Source organism: Chaetodon trifascialis, chromosome 3, assembly GCF_039877785.1.
Source record: "Chaetodon trifascialis isolate fChaTrf1 chromosome 3, fChaTrf1.hap1, whole genome shotgun sequence".
NCBI classification, from domain to species: domain Eukaryota; kingdom Metazoa; phylum Chordata; class Actinopteri; order Chaetodontiformes; family Chaetodontidae; genus Chaetodon; species Chaetodon trifascialis.
The window spans coordinates 16,531,680-16,543,861 of record NC_092058.1 but is presented as its reverse complement, the minus strand read 5'-3'; the positions used below and the strand labels follow the sequence as shown (position 1 = coordinate 16,543,861).

The 12,182-nt window shown below is 41.8% G+C and overlaps 1 protein-coding gene across 1 annotated transcript; it reads right to left on the bottom strand.

Annotated features, from left to right (window-relative positions):
- Positions 1–339: 339 nt before the first annotated feature.
- Positions 340–11,284, bottom strand: LOC139329213 (MAP kinase-activated protein kinase 2-like). The gene is made up of 16 exons (XM_070959398.1): positions 10,628–11,284; positions 9,271–9,410; positions 7,883–7,947; positions 7,712–7,791; positions 7,490–7,616; positions 7,205–7,280; positions 6,939–7,063; positions 6,033–6,118; positions 5,872–5,952; positions 5,609–5,773; positions 2,035–2,147; positions 1,733–1,814; positions 1,552–1,636; positions 1,205–1,466; positions 651–1,069; positions 340–555 (listed from the first exon to the last, which is right to left on the bottom strand). Exons 1-12 carry the CDS (start codon positions 10,889–10,891, stop codon positions 1,811–1,813), a joined length of 1,326 nt encoding a protein of 441 aa, XP_070815499.1. The 5' UTR covers positions 10,892–11,284; the 3' UTR covers positions 340–555; positions 651–1,069; positions 1,205–1,466; positions 1,552–1,636; positions 1,733–1,810.
- Between the last annotated feature and the right edge of the window lie 898 nt (positions 11,285–12,182).

Here is a 12,182-nt window from a genome sequence, read left to right as displayed (position 1 = left end):
GCTATGCCAGATGGTCAGTCCGTCCCTGACCCCTGTCACATATGCTTAAAGGCATTCTGTGCATGAAACATAGTTTATCATACATGCACCGGACAGTGCACGCGACTGCACACGAAGGATCCCCAAAAGCCTGAGGTTCACCATGTGTCAGCTGGTTTTTGGTCATGCTTGAGTACAGTATCACCTAAGGTGGGTCCTGCATTAACACATAATCTGGAGACCTTATCTTGGTGGGGTGGTGTCCATAGGGGTCCAGCACTAACTTTTGTCCCAAGGGGGTCATAACAGCTTCATCTGGCCATGGCCTGGTGTGAGAGTCTGAGACAAAAAGCAGCATCTCAGCTGGATCACAACTTTTTAATCAATGTATCACAAACAAGACACAAACACACACATATTTAAAGGTGCATATCGTTGCATGTCAGTGCCCGCCCCTGTTTGACTCCCATCTGCTCTTGTGCTTTGCTGGAGCAGCTTCTTTTGACTGAACGTTTCTCTCTCTGCAGTCAGGATGAGATCACTTCTATCTGCAGCTGTTGAGGATTCCACCTAATACTGCAAAGAAAAGTTAAGCTTGTTCATTCCACACATTTGACATAATCAAGTGGATGTTTACAGAACTGTAACAGCATGTGTTTTATTCCTCTTACATGTTTGAAACTTGCACTCTTTTGAATCAACCCAGTGGGTGGAGGAGGAGGAATCCAGGGAGGGATGGGACTCCGGTGTAGTGTGTCTGTGCCCTGCGGTGTGTGTTGGGAGGTGGTGCTGCCTTTGATGGAGGGGACCAGTGGCAGAGGCCCTTTCCTCAGAGCAAGGGAGATGGAGCCTCCTGCAGCTCTTGAAGCATGAGATACATTTATGATAAAATAAGATAAAACGAACATACACTGCAGAACAGGGTTCAAGATAAAGTACCCGTTTTCCTCAGCTCTCTCTTCACAGCCTTAACTTCTCCAAATTGGTTGATGATACAGTCGACAGCTTCAGCAGCGTCTTTGTCTTTCAGGTCTTCCTCAGTGAATGCCTGCATCAACAGCCTCCTCATAGAGGGGTCTTGATCCTTAAGCTTCTCCAAGAAGGCACAGTTGGGAAAGGACTGATTCAGCATGTTATTTTCGCACGCATTAAATACGAAGTGACAGTGTCATGATGTCTGTGGCTCATGTGGGCTGTTAGTGTGTCACTGTATAATTCGACTTACTGAGCTGGTGGTTGGTGTAACTTTTGTGGATGATGCATCCACGGGGAAATGTTGCCCCCCGTCCAAATGGACCAAATGGTCAAGCAGTTTAATTCTACAGAGACCAGACACAAAAAGTGGATCGTCGCTTTAATCTTCTGCTCTCTTCTCATCTTTACATCTGTAGGGTTGTAACATTTTTGTCATCCTGAGTCAGACAGGCCACTTGTTGAGCTGTCCTCTTTGTCAGCGTTTGCTATTCCAGCCATCCTGGTCATCTTTTCTGCAATACAGAGACAGTGCAATGAGAAGAAAGGAGAGACTGATGTGTTGTTACATATGAGCCAGCTACTTGTTGTTATTCCAACCTTGGTCTATTTGGACAGCCTCCACTACAAGATAAAATTCCTCTGCCTCAGTCTCGTTTGCAAAGTTAAGGCCCACCTGGTGGTCCTGTGCAAAGACAGTAAATCCACCTTAAACGAACTGAAAACTAATATTATGACAAGCATGTTGCACACACTGATGCTTTCAAACAGTGTTGCTTACATCTGCAGGGAAAGTGTGGAAGAACGTGACAGTTGCAGCGTACTTGAATGGGATGTACAGCTCCTGCTCCCACCTTTGCTAGCTGTGTTCAAGGAAAGATGAGGGAAGGATGAAAGGAAAGGAAGAAAGGAAAGGCGTTCACAGTATTACAGTAGGTGAGAGGCAGCACAGACACACCCGTGAAACCACAAATTGAAGGAAATGCTACAAGCTGTCCCATGTGTTACTTCATTAAAGGAAGTGGCGAGTTAGTAAATGTGAGTGGGTGGAGGATCTCTCATCAGCTCTGCAGTTCCTCTTACTTTGACGCAGTACAGACGCAGGAAGTAGGAGCGAATGGACTCATCCTTAATGAGACACACGGCACCACAACCCAAGCAGCTCCAGCCTGGACCCTCACCCTGGGTTTGATCAGCTGAAACACACACAAAAAAAAAATCATACAAAAAAAATACACTTGTTCAAACTTGTGCATGTGTACAACCCCAGTTCCTAAAAGCTGGGACAATGTGACATCCTAACTTTTTTTAAATACAACCTTGTAGGAGCCTCGAATCAGCAGCCCCAAATGTTTGAATAAAGTACAAACGTGAAGGAAACTGACTCCCCACTACTTGTTTTTGTAACTATTAAAATGCAGGTTAATTAATATTATGACTAGAAAAAAAAAAATCATTGGATTTTACACATTTTTCCATTACTAAAACAGACTACAGGGATTCTGCTGTGTTGAGCTGTTTAAAGGGGACTTTAAAGTCCCAGAAAACATTCATGTTGATTCTCTTCATTTTGGCCACAGGTAAGTTATTTTCCTTTTCATCTCATTTTCTTCTTTTGTGACTCAGAGTGCCATTTGAGATGTTCTGGTTTGAGCTTCAGAAGATTACATAGCAGAGAGGCTGCTCCTCAGAGAGACCCTGACCTCTTTTAGGAGGCTGATGATGCTGGGAAATGATCCATTTAACTTCTTTTATGTCTTGTGTGAGCTTCAGGAGATCAAGCCTCTTTATTCCATCCTGCCCTGACATAATCTCGGTTTACCTCTACTCATTCAGGTCCTACATCACCATGGTTTCAGTAACCACAGGCAAATCATCATCATCCATGGTACAAAAGACATGTGCGCTGACAGGATTAAGGTCTCATCTTTTCTTTCTCAATGATTTCATTTGATCTCTGATTTTCACTGCTGTCCTGATGACACGCTGTTGTACTTAGCTATAAAACCAACAACAATCTCTTCATTCAGTTTGGAGCATTTTCAGATAGTTTTTCTTTAAAGTGGGTTTATCTTTTCTATCCAGCTTTCTTCTATCAAATTAGTGCAACTCTCTGTAGACCACGATATTCAACATTTCTATGTCATCTCTAACCTTTATCAAAGACAGGTTTTCTGAAGTCTACATTGCTTTTCATATAAGAAAATGAACATCTTCCTGTTAACTGTGATGCTCTCTTTCATATTTTCCTCATTTATGTTTTACATTCATTGCTTTTTTTCTCATTATTCTCCCTTTAACTGCTTTAAAAAGTGTCAGATGAAAAAGACGTTGTAGTCGTTGTACATGTTTACAGCTTGCAGCACCTGCTCTGGTAACGTGGTGATGTAGTGCCAGGCAATGCAAACAGAAGATACTAACTAAATAAAACAGTCCTCACAGAAAGGCCATTCATCCACCAGGCCTCCTCTGAGAGATGTTCCTGATAACATGGAAACAGCTCCCAGAAATAAAGGAATTAAAGTCGCAGTGTTAGAATACACAAGGTAATTTTTCAGAGACAGGCATCAGATTTTACAAAAGATTGCAGAGTAAAACAAAACTGTGTTCAACTTAGGGATGAAATATTACTTTTGAAATATTTTACCTGTATGACACACATTAACTTCCATTAGGTCCATTAATCAATAAACATGAAATTCTAATTTAGGGCAGGAATAATGTAACATCCATTTAACTTGGCTGTTTCACTGGTTCAAATGTTTATACATACAGAGAAAGGTGGTAGTAAATTTTTGTCTAGTTGTACATTATGGACAGTGACCTGACCTTCCAGTGAGGTTCAAGCAGAGTGCAGAGGACACCTTTCTCACGGATAGTCAGGAGGTCACTCATTGCAAGACATCCAGGAACCAGACTTGATGCCATCACAAGACTCTTGTTTTCACCTTCCACTCACTACGGCTGCCATGACCTCAGCTTTTACCATGCCATCTAATCCAACGAACCCAGTGGATACTGTCAGTAACTGTAACTGGTTTGAAGGGCAATATTTCCAGTGCAGCTGGTAACCATGCAAATGTATTTGACTTGCTGTACACTGTGTGTGCACTGTTCCTTCAGTAACAAAACAACAGTTAATGGCAAAGGATGGCAAGAGCACATTTGTAAAGGCATCAAAATTTGTTAAAGGTACAACGTGTCACCTTTTAAGTGTTTATGAGTCCACTTAGTTTCTCTGGTGTCTCTCAGTTAGAGATGAACTGTGAGTAAATAGCTATAAGTTATAATCACATACAGTACTTCACTCTGTCACTGTTTGGTCCAAGTATGGAACTCTTAAAGATGAACAGACATAATCTACAACCAGTGGTGGAGAATAACTACAAAAAGCATAAATACAACCCTGATTCCAAATAAGTTGTGATGTGCAAAACGTAAATAAAAACAGAGATTAATCATTTGCAAACAATGTTTTACAAACGACTGATTCTTTCCAGGATGCCCCTTTCATACCCAATCATGATACTATCACCTGTTACCAATGAACCTGTTTACCTGTGGAACGTTCCAAACAGGTATTTTTGGAGCATTCCACAACTTTCCCAGTCTTTAGCTGCTCCTGTCCCAACATGTTTGAAATGTGTTGCTACATCAAACTCAGAATAAGCAGATATTTACAAAAATCAATGAAGTTTAGGAGGTCAAAAATTAAATATATTGTCTTTAGTTTGGGTTGTATGTATTTACTTTTGCTCAAGTAAAATTGCAACTGCAAGATTTCTATTTTTAATGGAGTCTCTTGTCACTGGAGTATTTATTCCGTCTCTGGCTACACCTGCTATTATGATCCAGTACGCATTAAAAATTAACAGAGGGTGTTAGGTTTGAAGGCTGAACACCTTACGTCCTGCTCACTGAGGTCTTTGTTTCCATTTTCCTCAGTTAACTCATTATGTACTGAAAAAGTGGGCATTTATCTTGGAGCCAAAAACAGAAAGATTTATCAGCAGACAGCAGGGAGCATTAATGGTTTGGCAGAGGCTCTCGGAGGAAGAAATTTCAAGTGTGCGGAAATGTCTGGATAAGGTTGATAGATCACGCTGTGCAAGAGCATGATAACACCTTCAACTCTCGTAGTGAAATGTCCTTTGATTGCACGTGTTACAATACAGACACAATTAACCATTAGGAAAGTCTTCTTTAGGGCTTATTGGTAGGATGTGATCTTGCCTAATAAATATCTTTTATGACTTCCACATACAGCCTTTCTTTGTTTACAGCAAGAAGAACTAATTTGTCACACTGCCACAAAATCAGATTTTTTCAATAATAACACATTTTATAATTCTCTCGGTATCAAACTGTAAAATGATGGTTCCTGTACAAGTGACACCATACAGTTGTATAAACATAAAAAAAACACAATTTTATTTCACATGTTAGACTACTAACATTCAAAATAAATGCCATGTATTGGACGTTTGAGTGCGGTGATACAAAGAACAGTAAAAAGTGAATAAAATACAATAAGTGACATGTAGATTGGAAAATATTGCTCACTCTGCTTCACTTTCATACTTTTACAGTACTTCACTCAAATGATCATTTTCCCATGCTCTTCAGAAAATGTGACCTCTCGGTGACTATTACACACCACTCCTCCGTCTCCTCCATCACCGTCTCCTCCTGTGTCAGCTCCTCCGGGCACGGGCCTCTTCCGCCTCTTATTGAGGAGAGGGTTGTTGGACATGTCCAGGTCTTTGATCTTCACCTGGTCGTAGTCAACACGCATGGTAGCCAGGGCGCTGGTCATTTCCTCCTGGTGGAGGACACAGACATTTTGTGCTGTAAGTCTGGTGCTTCACTGCCACCCCGTGGTCATATTCTGAAAATACACAGATCTAGACCAAGTCCCACCTTCACATCGTCCCACAGCTCCTTGTCCTCTGTCAAGACACGGGAAGTGTGGAGTGGTGTTGGTGGGACCACCATGGACTGCTGCAGTATAAGAAATCATTTAAATAACAGGGGGTGACATGCAGGTCTATAGACATAGTGCTTACAAAGTGATAACTTACACTAATCCAGGGATGATTCACAAACTGTCCGATAGTCATCCTCTCATTGGGCTCTGTCTTCAGTAACTGAATGATGAGCTGTTTGGCTACAGAGGACAGAAAATAAAACACAGAAAATCATCAAACATTTAACCAAAGAAGTCTGAAATGCAATATGGACCGACAGACTGTAGATGCTGTTGTGACTGGGTCGATGCACAACACTACATTTAAACCTGAATGAATACTCTTTTTTTTGTCATTTTGGGGTCATTGGAAAGAAGCTGTAAACACTGTCATATTATTCCTTTTAAGTTCTTAAGGGGAACTTTTTAGCAAGCAGTTGCTTACTTACACACCATGCAGTTATGGAGCAACATTATCATTCATTTGTATAGTTGTGTTTCTGGTCAACTGATGAGTATACTTTTAATATTCACTTTTATCTCTATTTTTGATTTCTACCACATCATGGCTCTTCAACTGCTAAATGTTGTTAAGCAGCTAGTCGCTACCTTTGCCTGCCTGTCATCTGGCGTTGAGTTGGTAGTGTACTGGTGATTTATCAGCACTGTTTTTGCTGTAAACAGCTGCTTGTGGCAGAAAATAAGGTGAACGAGAGTGATCAACTGAAACAAAACATTAGAGTTGAGGGCCAGAAAACCAAAACTATGAGCTGAAAGTTACTAAAATGCTCTGTTAAACTGCAGTGGGGTGATAATTCTCTGTGGGTTCGTCACACAGTTCACAGTTCAGTCATTTATAGTCATTTGCTCCATTGTTAATATAAACATATTGACTATAGCAGCTTTATTTGTTTATTTATTTATTACTTATTGTATTTATGGATTCATCCCTCTTTGTGCTGATTTAACAGTTTTGACATCTTTCTCTTGTGATTTATGAATTTTATGGCCACAGCCTGACCTTCCTCTGAAACATCAGCCCACTCAGGGTTTGGGAACTCATACTGGCCCATCCTGATCCTCTGCTTCATGCCTGGAGAGATGGCCTGACCTGTGTTTGAGTAGAACGGAGGAAACCCACACAGACTAGAAACACAAGAGAAGAAAAGAGAAGAAGAGACTGTTTTTCTTTGCTCTCTTCTTTAACCAGAAACACAGGCTTGGACATCAACATACAGTATGCCACAATAACTATAAACGTTTCATTAGGTTGCACATGATACTCACAGAATGTACATGATTACGCCCAGAGACCACATGTCACATGACTTGTCATATTTCTCTGGCCCAAGCACCTCTGGGGCTGAATGGACAAATAGATACAGAAAAAAAAGACAACACAATGATGTGGAGACTGAAATACACACTCGCAGGACAATATGCAGACACACATGGACAACATGAGAGTGAATGACAGCAACTACGTCCACAAACTACGCCTGTAATAGCACATTCATTATACCTGCTGATTTCACTGCAACTCCTACTAAGGTTAGGACAGCAAACACTCACCGACGTAATATGGAGTGTAGCAGGGAGTCTGCAGAGAGTTGTGCAGTGTCGTCTCCTTAGCAAAGCCAAAGTCAGTCAGTTTAAGGGTAGCGTTACTCTCCCTGGTGGTGTAGAGCAGGTTTTCGGGCTGTAGTGTGCAGGACAATGAGAGATTAAAACATGTATTTAACTAGAAATTCTTTCTTAATTCTCTGTGAAGACTTACTTTGACAGCAGCAGTACCTTCAAATCCCTATGAGCAATGTCCATGTGGTGGAGGTACTCTATGGCCGTGCCGATGTCATGCATGATCTCTGACGCCTCTGATGGACAGACATGACACAGATGTAACATGGACAGGGCATAATATAGAAACCCATGAATCTAAACGGTTGAATGTGAACTCTAACCAACCTCTCTCTGTGAAGGCCTGGTCCCCTCTGGCCTGAATGCGGCTGAACAGCTCCCCTCCCTCCATACTGAGACAAGGTTAACAAAGAGATGAGAACTGGGGCAGCGAGGGGACTCTTGGCAAACAACAAACACAGTTCTCCACTGCAATCATGGCTTGACAACAAAGCGACTCATTGTGCCTCACAATTTACTGTTCAGATGAGTCCAGTCTTCTGAGCCACAGCAGACTCAGATGACTCAAGCTATAAGGACGCATTTAAAGGGAAAAACCACCCAAAGGCAGAAACTACAGCAAACTATTATGTTATTTTCATACCACGAAGTGAAACAAACACAGAAGATATAAATGACAGTGCTCCCAGGTGACACTTGATTCCAAAGCGCATCTTATAATGTAGCTGTACATGTGTAAAGTGTTCAAATATTCCAGTAAATATGGCCTCTGTCGAAGCCATGCTGGTGCTTAGCATAAAATATAGATATAAAATATTAAAATGTTCTGTGTGTTTGAATTGCATGTGAATTGCAGGTGTGAAGACAGCACAGCAAAACACAGTGTGTTTACAGCAGCATCCAGTCATTCAAGCCACATTAACATGTGGTCAGTGATTCAGATGAATCCCGTCAAGTCTATTCTGCGGTGAACAAAGAGGAAAACAACACTCCCAAACAGTCTGTGTCAGATTACCATCCTGTCCGTGTGTTGTTCTGTTGCACCGTGATGTCTCACTTTCATTTTCATCTTCAGTCTGAGTTTAATTATTTGCTCAAGTTGAATTTAAACAAAATAACAATGGAAACTACTGTGCACAGACAGGAAAAGAAGTAAGAATGTAAGAAGGAAAAAGAGGAAAATGATTTTTTAAAGTACATACAAAGGTGAAATTCTTTTTTAGCATTCTCTGTGGGACTTTAAGAAGGATGTAGGATCATTTTAACAAAATGAGAAAAAGATTTCCATAACTTAGGACACTGGTTCATTATTTAAAAGCACAAGCTGTGGTGTGGAAGAAGGCAGGGTGTGAACAAAAGCAGAAACAAAAAGGACAGGAGAGTACAGGTGTGCACTTCTTTTCTGTGCAGCAGTGGTGTAGTTTTCCCCGAAATCCCAAATCAAATGCAAGACAAGTGCAGGCTGAAGTGAAGTGAAGCTGGATCTCGATACCATGCAGATGCTTTGAGTTACTGTGGCTCTGAAGTGGCCATCACAGGAGCTGTTCCATTATTCACACATTAGGCTAATTGAGAATGTATGGCTTCAGCTTAAAGAGACACTTTTTAAAGTCAGAAATGAGCACAGAGCTGTGCTACTTTACAGACAACACACAAATCTGGCTTAGCATTGGTTTTCCCTTAAAGGCCTGAAATAGCAGACGATATATACTGACCACTCCATTATGATGAGGAGACATTTCTTCCCCTGGTGCATGTTCTCATACAGGCTGAGTATTCGGACGATGTGGGGGCCTCCAGAGACTCTCCAGTGCAGCTCAACCTCCCGTCTGGCTTTAGGAGTATCGTACAGGATCTGCTCCACGTCACAAAAACACACATCGATGAAATGCGTCTGTTTCCTGTTCACGTAAAGGAAAGCTTTCACATCTGCATCTCTGGTTGCAAATCACAGCCTCTAAGGCAGATGAGCTTGATTGATTTTATTAAATATCTGTCCGACATCCTTAGCCTGATAAGTCTGAAATCAATAAACACACACAGAGACAAACACGTACCCCATTGTGCCGATCCTCACTGTATGAATGGCTGCTATTAAAGCCATTAATCTGCAGCTGTTTGCTAAGCTGTCATTTCCAGTGGGAACATATGAGTGAACACTTTAAGACTGCATTTTGCAACATGCCCTGTCTTTAAAGACACAGGGCTGCAGCTGTGGTATCACAGACAGGGGAGGAGGATATTTTCCTGGACATGCAGACCCAGCCCAAACCCTTGTGGACACTGTGTAGTAAAGGCTCAAATATGATTGTTTATAAAGGTGTGACTTTGCTGCAGAGCCTCTGTGCACAAATCACAGCATTATGTTACTCACAGAACAGAAGATTACATACGCAGCGTGAGCCAGCTCTTCACATTTCATCATAGGTTTTCGGCTGTGGCTTACCACCAGAGATATTCCAAAGAAAACATGTGGAGGCACTTGTGGGGCTGCGCTTCCTATTTCGATTTTCTTGAGGTTTAGCTGCAAACCTACAGCTGCTTATTGACTTACCAGCTCTGACGTTCTCACATGTCCCAAGATGTCTTTTAAAAATCACTGCAAACATTTAATAAGATGTATACTTAATGTTGAGTAGAGGAGAAAAAAAGCATTTTTTTTTTCACTTTTGTTAAATGTCAGAGGCTTAGATGATGTAAAGTATCAACAGAGCAGATCATTGTGCACACAACAATCATGGAAACTGTGTCAAAACATCCCAGACAGCACATCACTGTCTGACAAACACATTCACTGTCTGGGCAGCGCAGTAACTGAATTCACTTTCAGATTACTGCTACATGCATCCATGGTTGAATTAATATTTCATCTGCGTCACATAAAAGCCCCCCGAACACCACAAAGCCTCACAAAAATCACAATTCTGCACAGATTTACAGTTTAAGACACCAATAAATGCTGGAGATGACAGAAGACATGAATAATTGATGGGAGTTGTCTCTTTTCCAGGGACAGCAGCCTCCAGAGGACTGCTTGGATCACACAGGATAAAGAAGCAGGCAAACACCCACCTTAAGAGCACATTTCTCTCCTGTTTTCTTGCAATAACATTCCAGCACTTTTCCATTGATGCCCAGGCCGAGAACCTGAGCGGTGATCTTATAGTCATCTGTCACTGCGTTTCTCCTGAACTCCAGTTTAGAGTAAGCAGGTGGTTGGAGGTCAGAGAGGCCGCTTCCCAAGCTGCTCTCCAGGCTGTTGGAGTCAGTGTGGCGCGCTGTCCCGTGCTGCGCACTAACTGTATTTACCGACTGCTCCTCCTGATTATGATGCATTTTTTCCCTCACTGATGCAAAGCAAACACATCAGTCTCTGCCACAGAAAATATCCGGTGTCATCCTACTTCACCCGCGTATGTCCAGAGGACTTTCAGAACATCTCGATCCCCTTCGAACACTGTAGGAGCAAAAAATGAGGTATGCAATCTGTGAACCCTCCTTGGAGTACAGAAAAGGGCGGGGGTCTGAAATCGCACCGTTATGTTGGCATAAAGAACACCAAAAGACCCCCAGCCGATCTCTGAGTGGGTGCGTAGGGATGGTAAAAGACTCGAAATGAGAGGAAAGAAAACGCTTAAAGAATCTGGTACCCCAAGCTGGTCCTCATCACGGTTATCTGCCTCCTTTTCCTGCAGGGTACAAGAACCTCTCCAATTCCCTTACGTCAGCGCGGAGCGGCTCAAATTCGTTTTCTTAAAGGCACAACCACGCGTAAAGACGCACGGCAGGGTACCAGTGGAGAGAGCAGAGGACCAAAAGCTATGACCAGAAATGGATGCGATGTACTGAGAGGGGCGTATGCATGAGACCTGGACCCCCCAGAAGAATATAGCTGTGTCCGTGAACCTCAGTCTATGTGGAATCTCCCCAGCTGTAGGACACGAGTCTCTTCACCACATCACATCCTTATGCTGCTCCCAGCACTGCCCATTATCAATGAAAGCTGTGCCCAATATGTAGAATGTCGATAAATCCATAAACTTAACGATTAAGATGGCGTTAAGGCGTTGGGAGTGAGGGGGTCTTCAAAGGACATCATGGCACAGTCAGAACGCACAAAAGGTGCCAAGAAATCCCTCAAATCTGACACTTTTTGTCTTGTATGTCTTGTGAGCTCCTCTCCTTCCCTTCAAGACCACTGATACATTCCCAATAATTCCTCATTTCTATTCATGTGTTTAAGTGAAACATTTTCATTTTTGGACTATGCTTCTTCTTCTTCTTCTTCTTCTTCTTCTTCTTCTTCTTCTTCTTCTTCTTCTTCTTCTTCTTCTTCTTCTTCTTCTTCTTCTTCTTCTTCTTCTTCTTCTTTCAGCCAGGTTGTGCCAACACACATCCAGTTCAGTATGATTGTGTCAATAATGCGTCTGCAGTTACCTAAGTCTTCTTTCAGTTCCAAAAACCTGACTGGACAGACATTAAATAAAATATAAAATATGTGCAGCTGGGAATTTGGAATCAGAAGTATTTTTCAAATAAATAAACAAACATATGTATATTATAAATAAATATATAAGTATTATTTTTATAAATGTAAAATCAGAGCTAAATTTCTTCATTGAGATTT

Excerpts from the sequence above, each read along its gene's own strand:
- LOC139329213 (XM_070959398.1), bottom strand. The coding sequence starts at position 10,891 with ATGCATCATAATCAGGAGGAGCAGTCGGTAAATACAGTTAGTGCGCAG. Across the intron at positions 5,774-5,871 it reads AGCTGTGGGACGATGTGAAG|GAGGAAATGACCAGCGCCCT; the intron begins GTGGGACTTGGT and ends GTCCTCCACCAG. Across the intron at positions 2,148-5,608 it reads ATGGAGGAGACGGAGGAGTG|CTGATCAAACCCAGGGTGAG; the intron begins GTGTGTAATAGT and ends TGTGTGTTTCAG.